The sequence below is a fragment of the Oncorhynchus gorbuscha genome, unplaced genomic scaffold (assembly GCF_021184085.1).
Source record: "Oncorhynchus gorbuscha isolate QuinsamMale2020 ecotype Even-year unplaced genomic scaffold, OgorEven_v1.0 Un_scaffold_8:::fragment_2:::debris, whole genome shotgun sequence".
Lineage (NCBI taxonomy): Eukaryota > Metazoa > Chordata > Actinopteri > Salmoniformes > Salmonidae > Oncorhynchus > Oncorhynchus gorbuscha.
The window spans coordinates 124,058-146,136 of record NW_025745587.1 but is presented as its reverse complement, the minus strand read 5'-3'; the positions used below and the strand labels follow the sequence as shown (position 1 = coordinate 146,136).

The 22,079-nt window shown below is 42.8% G+C and overlaps 2 protein-coding genes across 3 annotated transcripts; one reads left to right on the top strand and one right to left on the bottom strand.

Annotated features, from left to right (window-relative positions):
* The first annotated feature begins 6,856 nt into the window (after positions 1–6,856).
* spx (spexin hormone) lies at positions 6,857–8,485 on the top strand. 2 transcript variants are annotated; one of them, XM_046334632.1, is made up of 5 exons: positions 6,857–7,134; positions 7,300–7,438; positions 7,730–7,792; positions 7,970–8,056; positions 8,232–8,485. In XM_046334632.1, exons 1-5 carry the CDS (start codon positions 7,129–7,131, stop codon positions 8,294–8,296), a joined length of 360 nt encoding a protein of 119 aa, XP_046190588.1. In that variant the 5' UTR covers positions 6,857–7,128; the 3' UTR covers positions 8,297–8,485. The 2 variants fall into 2 exon arrangements, with proteins under 2 accessions (XP_046190588.1, XP_046190587.1); XM_046334631.1 differs by lacking the exon at positions 6,857–7,134 and having other exon boundaries at positions 7,291–7,438.
* Positions 8,297–21,962, bottom strand: gys2 (glycogen synthase 2). Its single transcript, XM_046334630.1, has 16 exons — positions 21,572–21,962; positions 16,646–16,827; positions 16,079–16,270; positions 15,652–15,837; positions 14,920–15,064; positions 14,575–14,692; positions 13,683–13,803; positions 13,484–13,590; positions 13,212–13,271; positions 12,797–12,875; positions 11,517–11,630; positions 10,385–10,511; positions 10,132–10,227; positions 9,722–9,885; positions 9,320–9,400; positions 8,297–9,009 (listed from the first exon to the last, which is right to left on the bottom strand). Exons 1-16 carry the CDS (start codon positions 21,690–21,692, stop codon positions 8,794–8,796), a joined length of 2,109 nt encoding a protein of 702 aa, XP_046190586.1. The 5' UTR covers positions 21,693–21,962; the 3' UTR covers positions 8,297–8,793.
* Between the last annotated feature and the right edge of the window lie 117 nt (positions 21,963–22,079).

The window sequence follows — 22,079 nt, the reverse complement described above, 5'->3', positions numbered from 1 at the left end:
GATATTCAGAGACTTGTCCCAATGCCACTCCTGTGTTGTCTGTGTGCTTAGGGTCGTTGTTCTGTTGGAAGGTGGATCTCTGTACTCTGCTCCATTCATCTTTCCCTCAATCCTGACTAGACTCCCAGTCCCTGCCGCTGAAAAACATCCCCACAGCATGATGCTGCCACCACCATCCTTCACCGTAGGAATGGTTCCAGGTTTCCTCCAGACGTGACACTTGGCATTCAGGCCAAAGACTTCAATCTTGGTTTCATTAAGACCGGAGAATAATTCTTCTCATGATCTGAGAGTCGTTTAGGTTTCATGACACTCGGCGAGACCCAAATGCAGACACAGGAGTCAGATGGTTGGAGTTTAAGATGTTTAATAAATCCAAAGGGAATAGGCAAGTGAATAGTCGTGGACAGGCAACAGGTCATAACCAGATCAGAGTCCAGAAGGTACAGAGTGGCAGGCAGAATGGTCAGGCAGGCGGGTACAGAGTCCAGAACAGGCAAGGGTCAAAACCGGGAAGATTAGAAAAAGAAGAAAAGGCAAAGGAAAACGGAAAAAAACACTGGTTAGGCTTGGACATACAAGATGAACTGGCACAGAGAGACAGGAAACACCGGGATAAATACACTGGGGAAAAGTGTGCGATACCTGGAGGGGGTGGAGACAATAACGAGGACAGGTGAAAGAGATCAAGGTGTGACATTTAGGTGCCTTTTGGCAAACTCCAAGCGGGCTGTCATCTGCCTTTTACTGAAGAGTAGCCACTTTACCATAAAGGCCTGATCGATGGAGTGCTGCAAAGATGGTTCCTCCACAGAGGAATTCTGGAGCTCTGTCAAAGTGACCATCAGGTTCTTGGTCACCTCCCTGACCAAGGCCTTTCTCCCCCGATTACACAGTTTGGCCGGGCGGCCAGCTTGAGGAAGAGTCATGGTGGTTCCAAACTTCTTCCCTTTAAGAATGATGGAGTGTTCTTGGGGACCTTCAATGCTGCAGACATTTTTTGGTACCCTTCTCCAGATCTGTGCCACGACACAATCCTGTCTCGGAGCTCAACGGACAGTTCCTTCAACGTCATGGCTTGGTTTTTGCTCTGACATGCACTGTCAACTGTGGGACCTTATATAGACAGGTGTGTGCCTTTCTAAATCATATCCAACCAATTGAATTTACCACAGGTGGACTCCAACCAAGTTGTGAAACATCTCAAGGCTGATCATTGAAAACAGGATGCACCTGAGCTCAATCTCGAGTCTCAAAGCAAGGGTCTAAATACTTATGTAAATAAGGTATTTATGTTTGTTTTTTTATGTGCTAAAATTGATAAAAATCTGTTTTGTTTTCGCTTTGTCATTATGGGGTATTGTGTGTAGATTGATGAGGATGTTTTTTTTAAATCCATTTTAGAATAAGGCTGTAACGTAACAAAATGTTGAAAAAGTCAAAGAGTCTGAATACTTTCTGAATGCACTGTAGATGCCAGGATAAACTTGGAGCTGGACCAGAGGCATTTCAGCATGTCTATATAACCTATGCCAAACAAGGCACTTGCATACACTATGGCAGTGGTTCCCAAACTATTTATAGTCCCGTACCCCTTCAAACATTCAACCTCCAGCTGCGTACTCCCTCTAGCACCAGGGTCAGCGCACTCTCATATGTTGTTTTTTTGCCATCATTGTAAGCCTGCCACACACTCACTGTACAATACATTTATTAAACATAAGAATGAGTGTGAGTTTTTGTCATAGGGGTTCAAATAATAATATAATAATAATCTATAATGTTGCTCTTTATTTAGCCATCTTACATATAAAACCTTATTTGTTCATCAAAAAATTGTGAATAACTCACCACAGGTTAATAAGAAGGGTGTGCTTGAAATGATGCACATAACTCTGCAATGTTGGGTTGTATTGGAGAGAGTCTTAAATAATTTTCCACACACAGTCTGTGCCTGTTTTTAGTTTTCATGCTAGTGAGGGCCGAGAATCCACTCTCACATAGGTATGTGGTTGCAAAGGGCATCAGTGTCTTAACAGCGCGATTTGCCAAGGCAAGAAACTCTGAGCACAGCCTATCCAGAAATCTGGAAGTGGCTTCTGATTAAATTACATTTTCAGGGCCTCTCGAGTGGCGCAGTAGGTCTAAGGCTAGCTGTGCCACTAGAGATTCTGGGTTCGAGTCAAGGCTCTGTCGCAGCCGGCCGCGACCGGGAGGCCTATGGGACAGCGCACAATTGGCCCAGCGTTGTCCGGGTTAGGGGAGGGTTTGGCCTGCAGGGATATCCTTGTCTCATCGCGCACTAGCGACTCCTGTGGTGGGCCCGGCGCGGTGCACGCTGACACGGTCGCCAGGTGTACGGTGTTTCCTCCGACACATTGGTGCGGTTGGCTTCCAGGTTGGATGGGCATTGTGTCAAATAGCAGTGCGGCTTGGTTGGGTTGTGTGTCGGAGGACGCATGGCTCTTGACCTTCGCCTCTCCCATGTCCGTACGGGAGTTGCAGCGATGAGACAAGAGTATAACTACTACCAATTGGGTACCATGAAATTTTGGTGAGAAAAAAATAAAAAATACATTTTCACAGAACCGCTGGTTGCAATTTCGATGAGACTCTCTTGTTCAGAGTGGACTGGAGGCAGGGCATGAAAGGGATAACGAATCCAGTTGTTTGTGTCATCCGTTTCGGGAAAGTACCTGCAAATTGCACACCCATATGCTTCACTGTATCACATTTGACATCGGCCATAAGCTTGAGTTCATTTGCACACAAAGAATCATACAATGATGGAATGGCCTGTGTGTTGTGTAATGCAGACAGAGAAGAGCTCCAACTTCTTAATCATAGCCTCAATTTTTTCCCGTACATTGAATATAGTTGCAGAGAGTCCCTGTAATCCTAGATTCAGATCATTCAGGCGAGAAAAAACATCACCCAGATAGGCCAGTCGTGTGAGAAACTCGTTATCATGCAAGTGGTCAAAAAGTGACAATTATCGTCAGTAAAGAAAACTTTAAGCTCGTCTCTTAATAAAATAAAAAAAACCTGTCTATACTTTGCCCCTTGATAACCAGCGCACTTCTGTTTGTTGTAAAAGCGTTACATGGTTACAGCCCATATCATTGCATAATGCAGAAAATACATAAGAGTTCAGGGGCCTTGCTTTAACAAGGTTAACCATTTTCACTGTAGTGTCCAAAACGTCTTTCAAGCTGTCAGGCATTCCCTTGGCAGCAAGAGCCTCTCGGTGGATGCTGCAGTGAACCCAAGTGGCGTCGGGAGCAACTACCAGGACAGCGGAGTCAATCACCACCTTCCGGAGACACCTGAAACCCCACCTCTTTAAGGAATACCTAGGATAGGATAAAGTAATCCTTCTCACCCCCCTTAAAATATTTAGATGCACTATTGTAAAGTGGTTGTTCCACTGGATGTCATAAGGTGAATGCACCAATTTGTAAGTCGCTCTGGATAAGAGCGTCTGCTAAATGACTTAAATGTTAAATGTACTTGCACGCGCATTCCCACTCCACTATGTCTCCCTGTCATGGCTTTTGCGCCATCAGTACAGATTGTCACGAAGCTGTCCAGTACTTTAAAAATATCTTCTCATGTTGTCCTGGTTTCCAGTGGTTTGCAAAAGGAGGATGTCTTCCTTAATTGACCCCCCATAAATGTAACGGACATATACCAGGAGCTGTGCCAGGCCCACCACGTCTGTTGACTCATCCAGCTGTAACGCATATAATTCACTGGCTTGTATGCGAAGCAGTAATTGTTTCAAAACATCTCCTGCCATGTCACTGATGCGTCATGAAACAGTGTTGTTTGATGAAGGCAATGTCTGCTCAAGAGTTGAGGTTTCCTGCGAGAGAGTAATGGTTAATGTGATTGGATGTTAATTGTTTGACTAGGCTACCTGTATTTGACATTGTGTTGTTATTTCGCGGAACGCTAGATGGTTTCATTTTATTTTTGGCAGTGAAACGAGGCTACTCAGGTGAGAAAGAAAACTCACCTAAATGTATAGCCCTTTGGGAAATATGTATATACTGTTTGTAAATTTGAAGAATAAAAACATTTTGGGTATTTTTTTTTAAACGTGAATCACAATTTTTATTTGGCTTACCCCCAACGGTATTGCACGTACCCCTGGGGGTATGCGTACCCCAGTTTGGGAATACCTGCACTATGGTAATAGACTCACAGGTCACAGGGTCAATAACATGACATCACTACTCACATCAATGGACTTTATGTCACATTATAACGGCAGGCCTGTTTATGCACAGAAAAAGATTGTAGTCCTTCATTTTTTTAAATGTTTATTTAACTTGTATTTAACGAGGCAAGTCCAGATGGCTCTACTATTATTTTGTTCATTTTTAATCTATGAATAACTTTTGGAATCATGTATTCTTTGACTCCATACACATTACATTGTATCCATATGCTAGGCCTACTACTCTCAATTGTTTAGTTTTAGTTGTGGATTGTTTACCAATATAAGGCTAGATATAATAATTAATGGTAATGTCAATGAGAATCCCAGCTTCCCTGAGTCTATCCCAATCAAACACTCCTACATTCATTGGGAGACTGTCAGATGTTCATTCATAAAAAAAGACCAGGCATCTATCCATGAACCGCTTCAGTGCACAAGAAGTAAACATATCAATATTTCCAAAGCAATTACTTTCATTTTTTTTACAACAGTAAGAATACTGATAGTGTTTCAGCATTTTGCATTAAATGGCTTCTTTCTTGACTTTTGATCAAAGATGACCTCATACAGTGCCTTCATAAAGTACTCACACTCTTTGAATTTCTCCACATTTGGTTGTGTTACAGCCTGAATTTTCAAAGGGATTACATTTAGATTTTTTTTTCTCAAAACAATACCCCATAACGTCAAAGTGGAATTAGAGTACAAGTCAAAAGTTTGGATACACCTACTCATTACATTTTTCTTTGCTTATATTATTTACTACATTGTAGAATAATAGTGAAGACATCAAAACCATGAAATAACACATATGGAATCATGTAGTAACCAAAAAAGTGTTAAACAAATCTAAATATATTTGAGATTTGAGATACTTCAAAGTAGCCACCCTTTGCCTTGATGACAGCTTTGCACACTCTTGGCATTCTCTCAACCAGCTTCATGAGGAATGCTTTTCCAACAGTCTTAAAGGAGTTCCCACATATGCTGAGCACTTGTTGGATGCTTTTCCTTCACTCTGCGGTCTGACTCATCCCAAAACATCTCAATTGGGTTGAGGTCAGGTGATTGTGAAGGCCAGGTCATCTGATGCAGCACTCCATCACTCTCGTTCTTGATCAAATAGCCCTTACACAACCTGGAAGTGTGTTTTGGGTCATTGTCCTGTTGCAAAGCAAATGATAGTCCCACTAAGCGCAATCCAGATGGGATGGCGTATCGCTGCAGAATGCTGTGGTAGCCATGCTGGTTAAGTGTGCCTTGAATTCTAAATAAATCACAGACAGTGTCACCAGCAAAGCACCTTCACACCATCACACCTCCTCCTCCATGCTTCACGGTGGGAACGACACATGCAGAGATCATCCGTTCACCTACTCTGTGTCTCATAAAGACACGACGGTTGAAACCAAAAACCTAGAATTTGGACTCATCAGACCAGAGGACAGATTTCCACCGGTCTAATGTCCATTGCTTGTGTTTCTTTGTCCAAGCAAGTCTTCTTATTGGTGTCCTTTAGTAGCAATTCAACCATGAAGGCCTGATTCACGCAGTCTCCTCTGAACAGATGATGTGTCTGTTATTTGAACTCTGTGAAGCATTTATTTGGGCTGCAATCTGAGGTACAGTTAATTGTAATGAACTTATCCTATGCGGCAGAGGTAACTCTGGGTCTTCCTTTCCTGTGGTGGTCCTCATGAGAGCCAGTTTCATCATAGGGACTGCACTTTTTCTGGATTGACTGACCTTCATGTCTTAAAGTAATAATGGATTCTTGTTTCTCTTTGCATATTTGAGCTGTTTTTCCATAATATGGACTTGGTCTTCTTTATACCACCACTACCTTGTGACAACACAACTGATTGGCAGAAAAAGCATTAAGATGGAAAGAAATTCCACAAATGAACTTTTAACAAGGCACCCCTGCTAATTGAAATGCATTCCAGGTGACTACCTCATGAAGTTGGTTGAGAGAATGCCAAGCGTGTGCAAAGCTGTCATCAAGGCAAAAAGTGGCTATTTTGAAGAATCTGAAATATATTTCGATATGTTTAACACTGTTTTTGTTACTACATGATTCCACATGTGTTATTCCATAGTTTTGATGTCTTCACTATTATTCTACAATGTTTGAATAAGTAGGTGTGTCCACATTTTTTGACTGGTACTGTGTCGTTTTTTAAAAATGTGTACAAATATATTAATAAAAAAGAAAAGCTGAAATGTCTTGAGTCAATAAGTATTGAACTAACAATAAGTATTGAACTAACAATAAGTATTGAACTAACAATAAGTATTGAACTAACAATAAGTATTGAACTAACAATAAGTATTGAACTAACAATAAGTATTGAACTAACATGTAGTGACTCAGGGTGTTGAATACTTATGTAATCAAGATATATTACGTTTTAATTTTTCATACATTTTTTACAAACTTTTGATTTTATTTTTTTACTATGACATTAGAGTATTTTGTGTAGATCATTGACAAAAAAATGACAATGAAATCAATTTTAATCCCACCTTGTAACACAACAAAATGTGTAAAAAGTCAAGGGGTGTGAATACTTTCTGAAGGCACTGTAGATCCATGATTGCCTTTGGCAGCTAATTGTAATTGCATAAAATGTGTATTGTGTACATTAAAATGTGAGTAAGTGATTTGATTGGTTCCTCTCTGTATTCCCTCTCTGAGCTTGGAGCCCACCTCTCTTTCATCAAATTTACATGACCTATCGCTGTTGACATCCATAACGTGTTGCGCTGTGGGCTACGAGGTCTCCCCCACCCGTCCAATATAAATACAGGGATAGCACTTGCCAAGGCACACAACTTCTGCCCTTTTCCCACTTGAAACAGATCTCTACCAGCGTTACAGGGATCTAATATCCTCCGTCGCAATGAAAGTAAGTTGCCTATTAGGGAAGTACATTTTGATCTTTGCGTACTTACAAATGGAGATGCGCATGGCGCACGAAAATTATTACCTTCTTGTCATGTATTTTGAGCGCATATTTGTTTGACATTGTCCGCTTGTTCATACGTCATAACTATACTTTTACATGTTTCAGGGTGTGAGGTCTATTACAGTTTATGCACTTGCTCTTTTACTTCTGGCAACGCTCGTCTCCCATTCGTGGAGCGCACCGAAGGGCAGTTTCCAGCGGAGAAATTGGTCGCCTCAGGCAATGCTGTACCTCAAGGGCACCCGTACGTCTACTACCTATATTAGCCTAATCATACTTTGCATTCCTTTGACGTACCTTTTAAATGTATTTCTGAATGTATGTCCTCCACAGAGAATAATTGGAAATAATGTGCATTTATTAGCTGTTTTTTTAAGGCACAACTACAATGATATTTAATGTAAAGAGATGAACATTATCATTTAAATCTGAAGTTGTCCTATTATTTCCTCATTATGTACGTTTATTTATGAATGCAACTCAAATATATTGTATTTCATACCTGTGTGTGACTGTGTGTATGTTGCTATTACAGAGGGACGGCGGTTCATCAGCGAGGACAGAAAAGAAGGAGACGTATATGACACGTTACATTTAGGTAAACATAGTACGCTTGTAGTCGGGCGGTATGCCCATATTCTTCTTTTGTGTGGCTCTTCTACTGCATGGCTCTGTAAAGTGGTGCACCGTATGGGGAATAGGGTGATTTGAGATGTTTACCATCATCTTTTACTTTTGACCTGTCGCTACTCTGGATGACATCCTCTTTTTCCAGAGACTCGAAGTCAAAACACAGAGAGACTCAGTGGGAACCAGGCAGCCACAGTCCTGCTCAACTTCCTGCGGCAAGCCAAGGAGGACAGTGAGTTGGGTCATATTGGAACCTACAGTAATGGTTAAGGATTACATCCAGGCTAGCTAGGAAAACCACCTCAATAGGCGCTCATTCAGGCATCGGCTTCCCCCAACTACATCCAAGCTATAGGTTTGAAATGGCCGTAAAGGTAATTGCACTGTTGACTTTTTTTTTGTTTCAGGAGAAGAAAATCTTGAACAACTGTACTTTCAAGACTTGCCGGCATGGAAAAGAGAGTACTTCTGATGCGTTTCATAATGCATTTATTATTGTTGATAACATTCTAATCTATTGCATCTGTTGATCTCTTGTTGGATGTCGAATATTTAATGCGATGTGAGAAAAACACTGGACTCTTAAGTACGGCTACACTGAAAATGTTTGAATGTATTATTTAATAAAATGTGGAATAAAATGATTTAGAATTCATAGCAACACTTGTCTGAGGGTATATCTGATCATAGAAGTAATTCAGGACTAGGTTTGGCCATCCCAGGCTATAGAGCGAGAGACGTCTCAATCCAATTCCTGAAATATAACTATTGATTAAATTATTCATGTCTCACATCCTATGGGCGTGAGGGGACTTTTAGCATCAAAAGAATAGGCATTTTCTCTTAGAAAATGTACATAGGTAGTATGTGTAACAGCTACTTGAGACAGAGCTAATGTTGTACGTTCTGGGCTGGACCAGGGTTGGCCATCCCAGGCTCGGCCATCCCAGGCTCGTAGCGAGAGATCTCTCAGTTGGCAGACTCTCCTGGGTGTGTCTTCTTGCCCTCGGGCGTGGCACCCAGAGTGAATGGGGCTTTGATGTTCTGCCTGTCCCTCTCCGCCTCCTTATCTTCATCATACGGCTCTTCATCATCCTCCTCATCACTGTGGTGGGGGGTGGAGTGCACCGACGCCGAGGGGGAGGGGGGCACAGAGCCGGGGCGGGGGTAACGGAATCCCTCTGTCTGAGGAGAGAGAGCGAGAGCGAGAGAGAGGAGAGACACGTTATTCACGTCTGTACAATACATCCAACATACAAGCCATGAACAAATGAGCAGAGAGAGAGAGAGACAGGGAGAGATTGTTTTACTTAAGAGGACAGTGCTTAGAGAACATTAGTAACAGATTGCACAAATACAAAATCATGTCTTGTCATTTACTAAAATGTTAGGTTGTCAATTAAAGCGAAGGGAATGGATGAACTCTGGGTCTCTGAGGCATCTATAGTGTCCATCAATAGAGTCAGAGGAAGACAAACTCTCCTCCATACCTCACCTGTGGCGGGGCCAGCGGCTCCATCTTGAACTTGTCAGGGAAAGCCCTGCTGAGAGCCAGGCTCCGGGCGTGCATGTAGAACTGCAAACATAAATCAACTGAATCAATTGAACCACAAGTAAAACACAACTGACCCAATCACAAATCAACTGAACTAGTCTGAAGAAGGAACAATAAAATACTTCTTAGAGGAGCGAAAGGACATGGTTTACATTATATAAAATAAATCGTACAAATAACAGCAATGAAGTTAGCACCAAAAGCACGCAATTCAGTGGAATTACTTTCAGTATGGTGTGATGGTGGTCCTAGTATTTTGTTTTCTAAACTTTGTTGCATTGTGAGATCCACTTGCCTTTCCAACCATTAGGTAAACAGGGACATGAACCTATAGGGACTCACCCGTCCCAGGTACCTCCAGTCCAGCAGGTCCGACAGTCTCTCTGTGCGGTTCCTCTGGATGATGCGCTGTCGTCTGGACTGCTGGCAGAACCCGAACATGAACTGGGTCAGCTGGTTACACGAGTCATCTGCCGAACGGAACCGCCGGTCCACTATGTAGATCCCTGAGAGGAGCGGGACAGGAAAGGACCACTGAGACGCAGGAATAAAGTATTCCATTCTAATGTAAATAGAGTATCTATTCTAAACTGCTGACTGATAGGAAGTAGGGGCTTGTATTTCACTGATAAAAATAGTTCTTCTGGTTTTGGGGCACTCCCAAAATATATCAGACCTCTTCCACAAGAGGTCAATCAAACTATGCACTGATTTGGTGATGAAAGTGAAGAGGTTTATATGCACGTACATACCATATGCTGTGGGGTCTGACACATGTTCCTCCATGAAGCAGCCAAAGCCAGACAGGTTGGTGGTCACACTGGGTATCCCCATCACAGTACACTCACCTGGGGAACAATAGCAACAACATAATAGTGCACCCACACATCATACAACTCTCCGCGCACATGAAGGAACACACAAAAACAATGATATAAACATTAGCCAGAGAAAACCAAAGTGATGGAGTTTATGTTTGCAGGCTGTGTAAGTGTGACAGGTCACCTGGTGTGTATCCCCAGGGCTCGTAATAAGAAGGGAAGACCCCCAGGTGACAGCCTCGTACAAACTCCTCATAGTCCATAGGAAGCAGGGGACTGGTGGACGACAGGAACTCTGGGTGGAACACTATCTGAGAGTATCAGGACACGTCTGTTAGTACCGTTTAGAATCAAATATAGAGATCAGCACAACACTGGCTATACTGTATGCTCTGAGGGTCCTCTGTAGCTCAGTTGGTAGAGCGTGGTGTTTGCAACACTAGGGTAGTGGGTTCAATTCCCAGAACCAACTGTACTGTATGTAAAATCGATAGCTGCAATTTGCTGAGGATAAAAGCATCTGCTAAATGGAATATACAGGGGCTCCCAAACTGTTTTGCTACATGACCCACCAATGAAGGTTTCTTTTGAGCCACAACCATAAGTGTTGTGTGGTGAAAAAAACACAGACCAAAGCATAAGTAAAACATATTATCGTGGCAGCGGAGATGAAATGTTGCAGTTCCAAAACTAATCTCCTGCAATTCTACACATCCTGCCATGGAGCTGAAAGAAAATGTTGCAATTTTAAAGCCAATTTCCTGAAATCCTATACATTTATTCCATGGAGCTTAGAGAACATTTAGCCGTTTTTAAGCTAATTTCCTACAATTCTATGCATTTTGACATGGTTAATGTTGTGTTGTTATGCTCAAACATTATAACAAAATCAATGTGGTCCTGGTTGTCCAGCTTTTATTTTGTTGATGGTAAATTCAAAGAAATGATAAGCTATTATAGAAAAACGTATAGGTCCGTTATCTTCTCTACCTACTTTCTATTTGGTTTTAAGTCATTTAAGTTTAATGAAAACGTTTTTTTCTATTCAGAAAATGTATCTCTAAAAATAAATAAAACAAATGTGGGGGGTAATGTCCTCCCGCGACCCACAGTTGTGGAACCACTACTCTAACGGAATAATACTCTGATAGTACGAACATTACTTATCATAAACACGTATGAGTCTTTATGGGGTCTTTTATGTTGTCAATGTCTCAGCTGCCAGGCTTTTTCCAGACAGCGCTTCAACTGGTTTAACACATATAAACGAGGCAAAACACTATCGAACACGGACATCAGACAAACATCCTGCAGACCTTGACTCGGTCAGTGCGAGCGTTGAAGAGGCCGATGCGTCTCACGTTGGCCAGGATGGGGTCGGAGGTGTCATCCAGCATGTTGTGAGTGGTCACTGGAGGAAGGGTGTGTCTCTGCAGAGAGGGAGACAGACAGAGTACAGTGTGTGTGTGTGTGTCTGTGTACGTGAGTCCCATGTGCACGTGTTGTAACAGCGTCATCGTTGTGCACGCGCCTTGAGCCGTAAACACGGCGCGAGTCAACATCTATATGTCAATGATCCGTGACTAATAACCTTTACGGGTAGACATCAGGAATATGGATCTGAAGAAGAATATCTATCCTTTGGCCTAATGATGTTTAATGATTCTCTTCTCCTGGGATTACCCTCAAAAGAAACACAGGCCTTTCTCTCAGAAGATATACACTTGCATGTAAAAGAATTGCTGAATAGACAGTAATGCTAAAAACATGTCACACGTGAACAGGCCGCTACATCAGTTCTGAGGCCTAAGAACATACCGGACACGCAAAGACATTCGTCACCCTAACCACAGAGTGAATGCAGCAAAAGTGGAGACAGACAAGTCATTCTGTACTGGTACATCTAACACAAATGAGACTCGGGTCAATAAAAATGGCAGCGAGAGTAACAACGGCCACAATCTGTCCACCCATCAAACACCCGGCTCGTAATTTTACACCTGCACACAAGTGACATGAATAAATCTAAGTGACAACACCATTTTCACTGGCACTTTGCTATTAAATACTGCAACACCAGCCAATCTATTGACCCCGTGGCCTGCTGTTATGGCAGTTCAATGATTCACGCTGGGCTGTGTAACTGCAGGGACCATTCATTCATGATTTTAGCACCAGAAATCCCCCAGTCCCATTCTGAATTGATCACCTTACAGGGTGACACTATAGGCCCGTTTTACCACGTCAATGTTAAGTTGCTCCTTTCATAACACAGCAGTGTACAATATATAGGGATTCTCTGTACAGTACGTCCCTATATTACCTTGTTGTCCAGTTGTCTCTGTCTTTCTACATATCTGGTTGTCTCACACCACAACTGTGTTTTATTTGATGTTTATCATACAAATGTCTATACACCGGTCTTTTATTCATAATGTAGACCTGACCCAATCTACAATATGGAGACTGTTAGCATTCTCAACAACCTAACACTTAATGGCTTTAATACTGTGTATAACGCACATCTTACAACAATTATATACCATAACATTTACCGGAGTATATTTCATACATTATCTGTCTCTTCAACTCCTACCTGTGTGGCATAGATGGCTCTCTTCATGATGGTGAAGTCGTCTCTGTCCAGGATGGTGTTCATATCAGGGATGTCTCCTCTGAAGACGTCACGAGGTCATCAGCAGGTCAGTAAAGGCAACACTCAAGTAATCACATTATAACCCGCATGGACAAGCCCTTCATTAGCACGGAAGCTCGTTCCACACTTTGGTAACACGGAAAGACCCAAAAGGTCACACACCATCCGCATGAATGAACTGAAGTGAAGTTTAAGTTCATTCATAACAAACGCCTGCTCAAGGATTGCCTGGCAAAATGGCAGGGTTGTCAAATAGAGAAGTGTTACACTGATATGACATACCGTACAGGTCTGGTGGATATGCACTGGTGGAAGAGAGACTCTGTATTTATTATTTACATTGAAATTGACTTACTTTAACAACGCCTCATAAAGCCTCTTGCCAAACTTATCTTTCACAGTGTGAGCAGTGTCCCTGTCAAGCGAGAGACACGTAGATAATCAGCCAACGGTTTTAAGATTGAACACGTTCATGGGAACCGTGTTGGCAACACGGGTTCCCAAGGCAACATTCTAAGAAGACTACAAATGAGAATGGTATTTCCGTGAAACGTTTTGGAGCGAACATCGCAGACATTTTTGCAGAACTCCGTGAGGTGTAACATCGTGGGGGTTGCAGAGACGTACCAGAGCTGTTTGCGCACCGCCTGACCCTTCAGCGTCTCTACGTTAAAGTTGTTGGTCTTGGCTGGCATGATGAAGAACACCACCACTGTGACGTCGTTCTTATGCACCTGGGAGAGAAGAAGAAAGAAAAAAAAACTCCAACTGTCCTTTTGTTATGAGCGAGACCAGTACATGTGCAGTATTGATTAGAGGCCCATACCCTTAGCAGATAGTTGAGTCTGGACAGTGACTCCAGGAAGATGTCAACTCCCTTGTTGGAGAACTCATATCGTCCAGCAATGAAGAAGAAGAGAGTTTTCTCCAGATTGAAGTCCAGATGACTGACAAAACAAAATAGGGATGATAGTTTTACAATGGGCAATAGTGATATTTAAAAATATATATATTTCACCTTTATTTAACCAGGTAGGCAAGTTGAGAACAAGTTCTCATTTACAATTGCGACCTGGCCAAGATAAAGCAAAGCAGTTCGACAGATACAACGACACAGAGTTACACATGGAGTAAAACAAACATACAGTCAATAATACAGTATAAACAAGTCTATATACAATGTGAGCAAATTAGGTGAGAAGGGAGGTAAAGGCAAAAAAGGCCATGGTGGCAAAGTAAATACAATATAGCACAATAAAACACTGGAATGGTAGTTTTGCAATGGAAGAATGTGCAAAGTAGACATAAAAATAATGGGGTGCAAAGGAGCAAAATAAATTAATTAATTAAATACAGTTGGGAAAGAGGTAGTTGCTTGGGCTAAATTATAGGTGGGCTATGTACAGGTGCAGTAATCTGTAAAATGCTCTGACAGTTGGTGCTTAAAGCTAGTGAGAGAGATAAGTGTTTCCAGTTTCAGAGATTTTTGTAGTTCGTTCCAATCATTGGCAGCAGAGAACTGGAAGGAGAGGCGGCCAAAGAAAGAATTGGTTTTGGGGGTGACTAGAGAGATATACCTGCTGGAGCGTGTGCTACAGGTGGGAGATGCTGTGGTGACCAACGAGCTGAGATAAGGGGGGACTTTACCTAGCAGGGTATATAGTTAAGCAGTGTATTGGATAACAAACTTGAAAACATAATAAAGACTTCAGTTTTACCCATAGAAGTGTCCCCTGATGAATTCCTGAATCTGACCCTTATTAGTGGAGTGAAGGTTCTGGAACTCGTGCATGGCTGAGAACTTCTTGATGTTCAATCCGTTCGGAGTCACCACATCTGTACAGCAGATAGAGAGAAACCCAGCTTACGTCAACATCAAATATCCCTGCTCTGTCACTTTTTGTTCAATATGAGGAAACAGAGTGAAACAGGAGAAACCCTTTTTTAAACCTGAAAAGAGCATTCTTATTGGACATAGATGGACAATTTCAGGTAGTACCTCCTCCATTTCGAAAAGGTTTTGGTACGGTGAGCCGTAATGTACAGGACCCTGGCCCCCTCACCTGGTTTCCTGTGCAGCATGTGGTTAGCCTCTACAGCAGTGATCTGGGATACAGTTGTAAAGACATGGGCACAGTGGACAGCAGCTCTCTCCAGACAGTAGCGATGGTAGATCTGCCTCTCACCAGCCTCTTGGTCTATGTTGAACTGACAGGGGTACATCAGAAATCAACACAAGAGTCATTAATAGGTCATTGTTAAGAGATCACTAGTGTGTAATTATATATTGTCATGCACATTCTAAGTAAATATTAGATGAATAGTGAATGAAACCTGTGAACACAACTTTTTCAAATGTTGAGATCTACAATAACTATTATTGGGGCTATGGGGTTCATTTCGAGATTGTTGGGTATCTGTCAATCAAACAGTTTGACAAATGTTTGAAGTAAGATCACCCTTGAGTCTTCTTGTCTGCCAGTGATGAGGAGGCTTCCTCTTCCTCTCCATACGGAGAAGCAGCTGTCAATTACCCTGTCTGCCCAGTGAATAACCTTTAGGTCCACAATGACCTTTTTACACTTAGCCTGAGGGCCAATTACAATACCCTACACCAGCATGAACCCCACACAAACCCATAGCTCACTGATACCCACAGAGAAGATACTATGAGAAACTAAACTCAAACTAACTCTTAACGACGCTTAATGTGTTGTTACCTCACCATTGGCAAAGTTTGTGAGGAATTTGAATAACAAAACTTTTGTGTGTGCGTGCATGTGCGGCCTCTTTACCTTGTCCAGGTTGTTGTAGAAGTCAACATTTCCGGCACAGATGTATCTTCCCAACAGAGTGGCATGGGTTGTGAAGATGGTTGCCAAGGGAATCTTCCGTGAGCGACAGAGAATAAGTCCTGCCCCGACCTGCCACTCATGGAAATGGGCGAGGACATTGGGCGAGTCTCCAAGCTCGTCGGTTAACTAGGAACGAAGGCAATTGATCACTGATCATTAGTTCTGAAATCTCATGTTACCCAAGAGGGCGAATATGTATTGGATAAAAAGAAGTAGGCTACTGTATCATTTATTTTCAAAGGTATCTGACATTAAGGTATTCACATCAAGCAGATATTCTTGACTTTAAAAAAACAAACCGATACACCAATCGTTAAACCTCTTTCAGAGTATTTCTCAAAGCATCCTTATCAACCTGACAAATTACCTCTTTAAAGAACCAGGCAACCATGGATCCAAAGAGGAGTGAGTCGTTGGCCTCTCTGTCATGGGCGGGCAGGCCGATACCACAGGTGTCCCACAGATCCCCCTTCCATCGGTCCAGGTTCCAGGCTGCTGACCCCGTGTCAAATAGGATCACATAGGGACTGCCCTCAATCAGCCAGCGCCCAAAGTACACCTAACACATACAGTATAACCCCGACACAAGGGAAAGATATGTGTGGTTCTACAAGACAGCACCAATCAACACGAGACCCACAATCACAGTATCAAACACATGGGGCAAAGCTGAAATACTACAAAATAATAGTTTCTGAAGCTGCTGATGGATTTGTTTGTTTCTGATCCTGGAGATGGAGTTTGTCTGCCATCTTGTGGATTCATCGTCTCTATCTAACTCTATTGGCACCAATAGCCTAGGCCTTCTTCTGTAGATGTGCGTGTCTGCCCTCTTCTGGCCAGAAAGTACTACTACAGTACTACTATTATCCACGTGCATGTCACAGCCATAGAATATAATAGAAAATAATAGAATAGAGTAAGTCTGTAGTACCAGGCAGCCGTTGTCAATGAGGGCGCCCATGGCTTTCTTGATGGCTGGGTTGGGGGGCTCACACTGCTCCACCTGGGTGTTAAAGTTGTGTTCGTAGTACGGCCCCATCATGAATAAGTTCTCCCCCCATTCATCCACCGTTATCTTGGCCTTGGTCTGGATAACTGTGTAGATCCCACCCACTGGAGGAAATATATATAATATACATGAGATTCAAACTTTCTAACCTGTGACTTGTTATGACAACCGTAAGGGGAGGTGTGTCCACATATGAAGGTGTAATTCTGCATGATATCGTGTGTTTTGCATGATTAATAGTTGAAGATACACTGGAATTAACAAAAACAAAGACCATGACATGAATTACTTATAAATAAAATTAAAAATAGAAGATAAGCTACAGTTGTCAAATATTTGTGAAGAGGACCCTCAACAATCACAAACCACTGTGTCACGTTTGCACACCGTCATACTGTAGGCATATAAGACATTTCCCTGATGCCAAATACATTTACTCAGTATACCTGATAAACAGTGTTGGGGATGCTACTCTTCAAATATAGTTTACCAAGCTACTAATTACTTAAATCTGTAAGAAGTTAAGCTAGACTAAATCTACCCTTAAGAACAATACAGTTTACTTTAACTAAATTGACTTTGAAAAGGTATTTCACTACGTTCAAACCACATCTGAAATGTCATAGACTACAAATTGCAATAACAGATCACTTTGGGGTCATATGTAAACAGAACGTGTAATTTAGCCTACTAAATACAAAAACATTGTTTCAAGTAACAGTTAGGCAGGTCTGATGCTGAAAAATGAACGCAATTCTTGCCTACCCAAGAAAACACAACCAAGATTTGAAACTACCACCAAGCTACTGCAAAATGTAGTTCAATTCAAATCAAATCAAATGTTATTTGTCACATGCGCCGAATACAAAAGGTGTAGGTAGATCTTACCCAGTTTTCAGAAAATAGAGATAAGAAAATATTTACTAAACAAACTAAAATAAAAAAAATATACACTACCTTCAAAAGTTTGGGGTCACTTAGAAATGTCCTTGTTTTTTAAAGAAAATCGCATTTTTTGTCCATTAAAATAACATCAAATGTATCATAAATACAGTGTAGACATTTTTCATGTTGTAAATTAGTACTGTAGCTGGAAACAGCTGGTGTTTAATGGAATATCTACATAGGGGTACTGTACAGAGGCCCATTATCAGCAACCATCACTCCTGTGTTCCAATGGCTAATCAAAGTTTATCATTTTAAAAGACTAATTGATCATTAGAAAACCTTTTTGCAATTATGTTAGCACAGCTGAAAACTGTTGGTTTGATTAAAGAAGCCATAAAACTGGCCTTCTTTAGTCTAGTTGAGTATCTGCAACATCAGCATTTGTGGGTTCGATTACAGGCTCAAAATGGCCAGCAACAAATAACTTTCTTCTGAAACTTGTCAGTCTATTCTTGTTCTGAGAAATGAAGGCTATTCCATGCGAGAAATTGCCAAGAAACTGAAGATCTCGTACAATTCTGTGTAATACTGGCTTCACAGAACAGTGCAAACTGGCTTTAACCGGAATAGAAAGAGGAGTGGGAGACCTCGGTGCACAACTGAGCAAGAGGACAAGTACATTAGTGTCTATTTTGAGAAACAGACGCCTCATAAGTCCTCAACTGGCAGCTTCATTAAATAGTACCAGAAAAACACCAGTCTCAACGTCAACAGTGAAGAGGCAACTCTGGGATGCTGGCCTTCTAGGCTGAGTTGCAAAGAAAAAGCCATATCTCAGACTGGCCAATAAAAATAAAAGATTAAGATGGACAAAAGAACACAGACACCGGACAGAGGAACTCTGTAGATATTCCATCTATGTCGATATTCCATTAAAAATCAGCCGTTTCCAGCTACAATAGTCATTTATAACATTAAAAATGTCTACACTGTATTTCTGATAAATGTTATTTTATTTTAAAGGACAAAAAATGTGATTTTCTTTCAATACAAGTACATTTCTAAGTGACCCCAAACTTAAAAGTAACACAATAAAATAACATTAAAGAAGCTACATACAGGGGGTACCGGTACCGAGTCAACATGGAGGCTATATACAGGGGGTACCGGTACCGAGTCAACGTGGAGGCTATATACAGGGGGTACCGGTACCGAGTCAACGTGGAGGCTATATACAGAGGGTACCGGTACCGAGTCAACGTGGAGGCTATATACAGGGGGTACAGGTACCGAGTCACCGTGGAGGCTATATACAGGGGGTACCGGTACCGAGTCAACGTGGAGGCTACATACAGGGGGTACCGGTACCGAGTCAACGTGGAGGCTACATACAGGGGGTACCGGTACCGAGTCAACGTGGAGGCTATATACAGGGGGTACCGGTACCGAGTCAACGTGGAGGCTATATACAGGGGGTACCGGTACCGAGTCAACGTGGAGGCTATATACAGGGGTACCGGTACCGAGTCAACGTGGAGGCTACATACAGGGGGTACCGGTACCGAGTCAACGTGGAGGCTATATACAGGGGGTACCGGTACCGAGTCAACGTGGAGGCTATATACAGAGGGTACCGGTACCGAGTCAACGTGGAGGCTATATACAGGGGGTACAGGTACCGAGTCACCGTGGAGGCTATATACAGGGGGTACCGGTACCGAGTCAACGTGGAGGCTACATACAGGGGGTACCGGTACCGAGTCAACGTGGAGGCTATATACAGGGGGTACCGGTACCGAGTCAACGTGGAGGCTATATACAGGGGGTACCGGGGTACCGAGTCAACGTGGAGGCTATATACAGGGGGTACCGGTACCGAGTCAACGTGGAGGCTATATACAGGGGGTACCGGTACCGAGTCAAAGTGGAGGCTACATACAGGGGGTACCGGTACCGAGTCAACGTGGAGGCTAATACAGGGGGTACCGGTACCGAGTCAACGTGGAGGCTATATACAGGGGGTACCGGTACCGAGTCAACGTGGAGGCTATATACAGGGGGTACCGGTACCGAGTCAACGTGGAGGCTATATACAGGGGGTACCGGTACCGAGTCAACGTGGAGGCTACATACAGGGGGTACCGGTACCGAGTCAACGTGGAGGCTAATACAGGGGGTACCGGTACCGAGTCAACGTGGAGGCTATATACAGGGGGTACCGGTACCAAGTCAACGTGCGGGGGTACAAGTTAGTCCAGGTAATTTGTACAGTGACTATGCATAGATAATGAACAGTGAGTAGCAGCAGTGTAAAAGCAAAGGGGGGAATCTGGGGACCCATGCCCTCTCCTGAGGGGGAGAGGGTGTTGTTGTGTCCTCTTCATAGCTTTCTTGGTTTGTTTGGACCATGATAGTTTGCTGGTGATGTGGACACCAAGGAGGTCTCACGCCATCATGTTCAGCACGTTCGCGTTTCTTCTAGTCCCTACTTCTCAGGAGGCATGAAGCTCTACCTGCTCCACTACAACCCTGTCGACGTGAATAGGGGGGGGGGGGGGGGGCATCTTCGCCCTCCTTTTCCTGTAGTCCACGATCATCTCCTTTGTCTTGCTCACGTTGAAGAAGAGGTTGTTGGCCTGGTACCAAACTGCCAGGTCTCTGACCTCCTCCCCATAGGCCGTCTCAGCGTTGTCTGTGATCAGGCCCACCACCGTTGTGTCATCCGCAAACTTAAGGATGGTGTTGGAGGAGTCGTGCTTGGCCATGCAGTTGTGGGTGAACAGGGAGTACAGGGGGGGATTAAGAACGCACCCCTGAGGGGGCCCCCATGTTGAGGATCAGCGTGGCAGATGTGTTGTTGCCTAACCTTACCACCTGTGGGCGGCCCGTCAGGAAGTCCAGGATGTGTTTAGTCCTTGAGTCCTTAGCTTAGTGATAAGCTTTGTAGGTTGAACTACATATACAGAAGTTCACTACTCCCAACACAGCATAAGTGATAACCTCTGAACTCTTCACAACAACAGGATAGACTCAGACAACAGATCCGTCCGTGTACAGTACACAGAACTGAATCAATCAATCAATCAAATGTATTTATAAAGCCCTTCTTACATCAGCTGATGTCACAAAGTGCTGTACAGAAACCCAGCCTAAAACCCCAAAAAGCAAGCAATGCAGGTGTAGAAGCACGGTGGCTAGGAAAAACTCCCTAGAAAGGCCAGAACCTAGGAAGAAACCTAGAGAGGTACCAGGAAGAGCCCTATACTACAAAAAGTACATCATGTTTTCATGATCATTGGGACTCTCGTGTCTAGTTCAGTCTAAGAACACACGTTTATTTGCCAGTAAGGTTAAGGTTCATATAGTATATATAACCATAGTTCATATGGTTCACACATCCTCTTACACAAACAACATTAAGACATATGTATTTGACAGAGATTGTGAATTTATCTTGAATTGAATGTTTAAATGTTCAGACTGTGAGACTGAGAGGGTTAATGTTCTCCACACTGTATTTTCACTGTATTTCAATATTTGATTCAAAGATGACCATATTTAGCAAATAGAAGATGACTGGCATTAGGCTAAACTGTCACAGCTCCACAGGAATTTTAAGAGGATCCTCTCAATCATGATAGTATCCTATATCTGACCACTCTGGACCAATAGTCCAGGGGTCATGAACTCTGTAATAGTTGCTCCATACTTGTACACTCCACCGCAACCCATCTTTACACAAAAGTAGTAACACTGCCTAAAATAGATGATGGACTATTAAAATTGCAAGGTCATCAATGGCATCTGTATGATGCATACAACATTGCATCCATTGTCACTATTGCATTTACTGAGAAGGGACACAAAACTGTTATACTCCAAGGACCAAGACCATTGGAAGAGACCTCACAGTGAATTGTCTGTCTCCATGCAAATCATTCTCGGTTAGGTCATACTAACCTTTATTAGTGACCTCCCAGGCAACCTCAAACAGCAGCAGGTCGTCTACAGGTAGATCTTCCTCATCCCACAGAGGCAGACCGCTCAGTGACGTCATGGACAAGGAACGGGTCAGGGGCATGTTACTGTCAACAGGTAGAGTTTTTGAAGTGAAGAAAAGGTAAGTGCCACTGATGCTCTCTCAGTTGTTGTTGGTCCTCTCCTCTGTAGGTTCAACTGTAAACGGTCTATCTTCTCACACCCGAATATCCCACTAGAGTTCACATGGACTCAGAAGAGGATACAACACACATCCCATGGTCCCAGTTCGTCACTCCTAGCAGTCCACTGTTCAGCCCGCCTACTTTTTTGTGATTGAATCCCCGACCCTCGTCTTTGAGCAGAAAGTCAACATTCCCTGGCTGCATGTACAGGACTGAAGTCCACACACAGATATCAAGAGTAATGTTTTGACAAAGCCAATAGTGAGCCAAAGTGGAGAATATACAGATGTAGGATCTTAATTTGA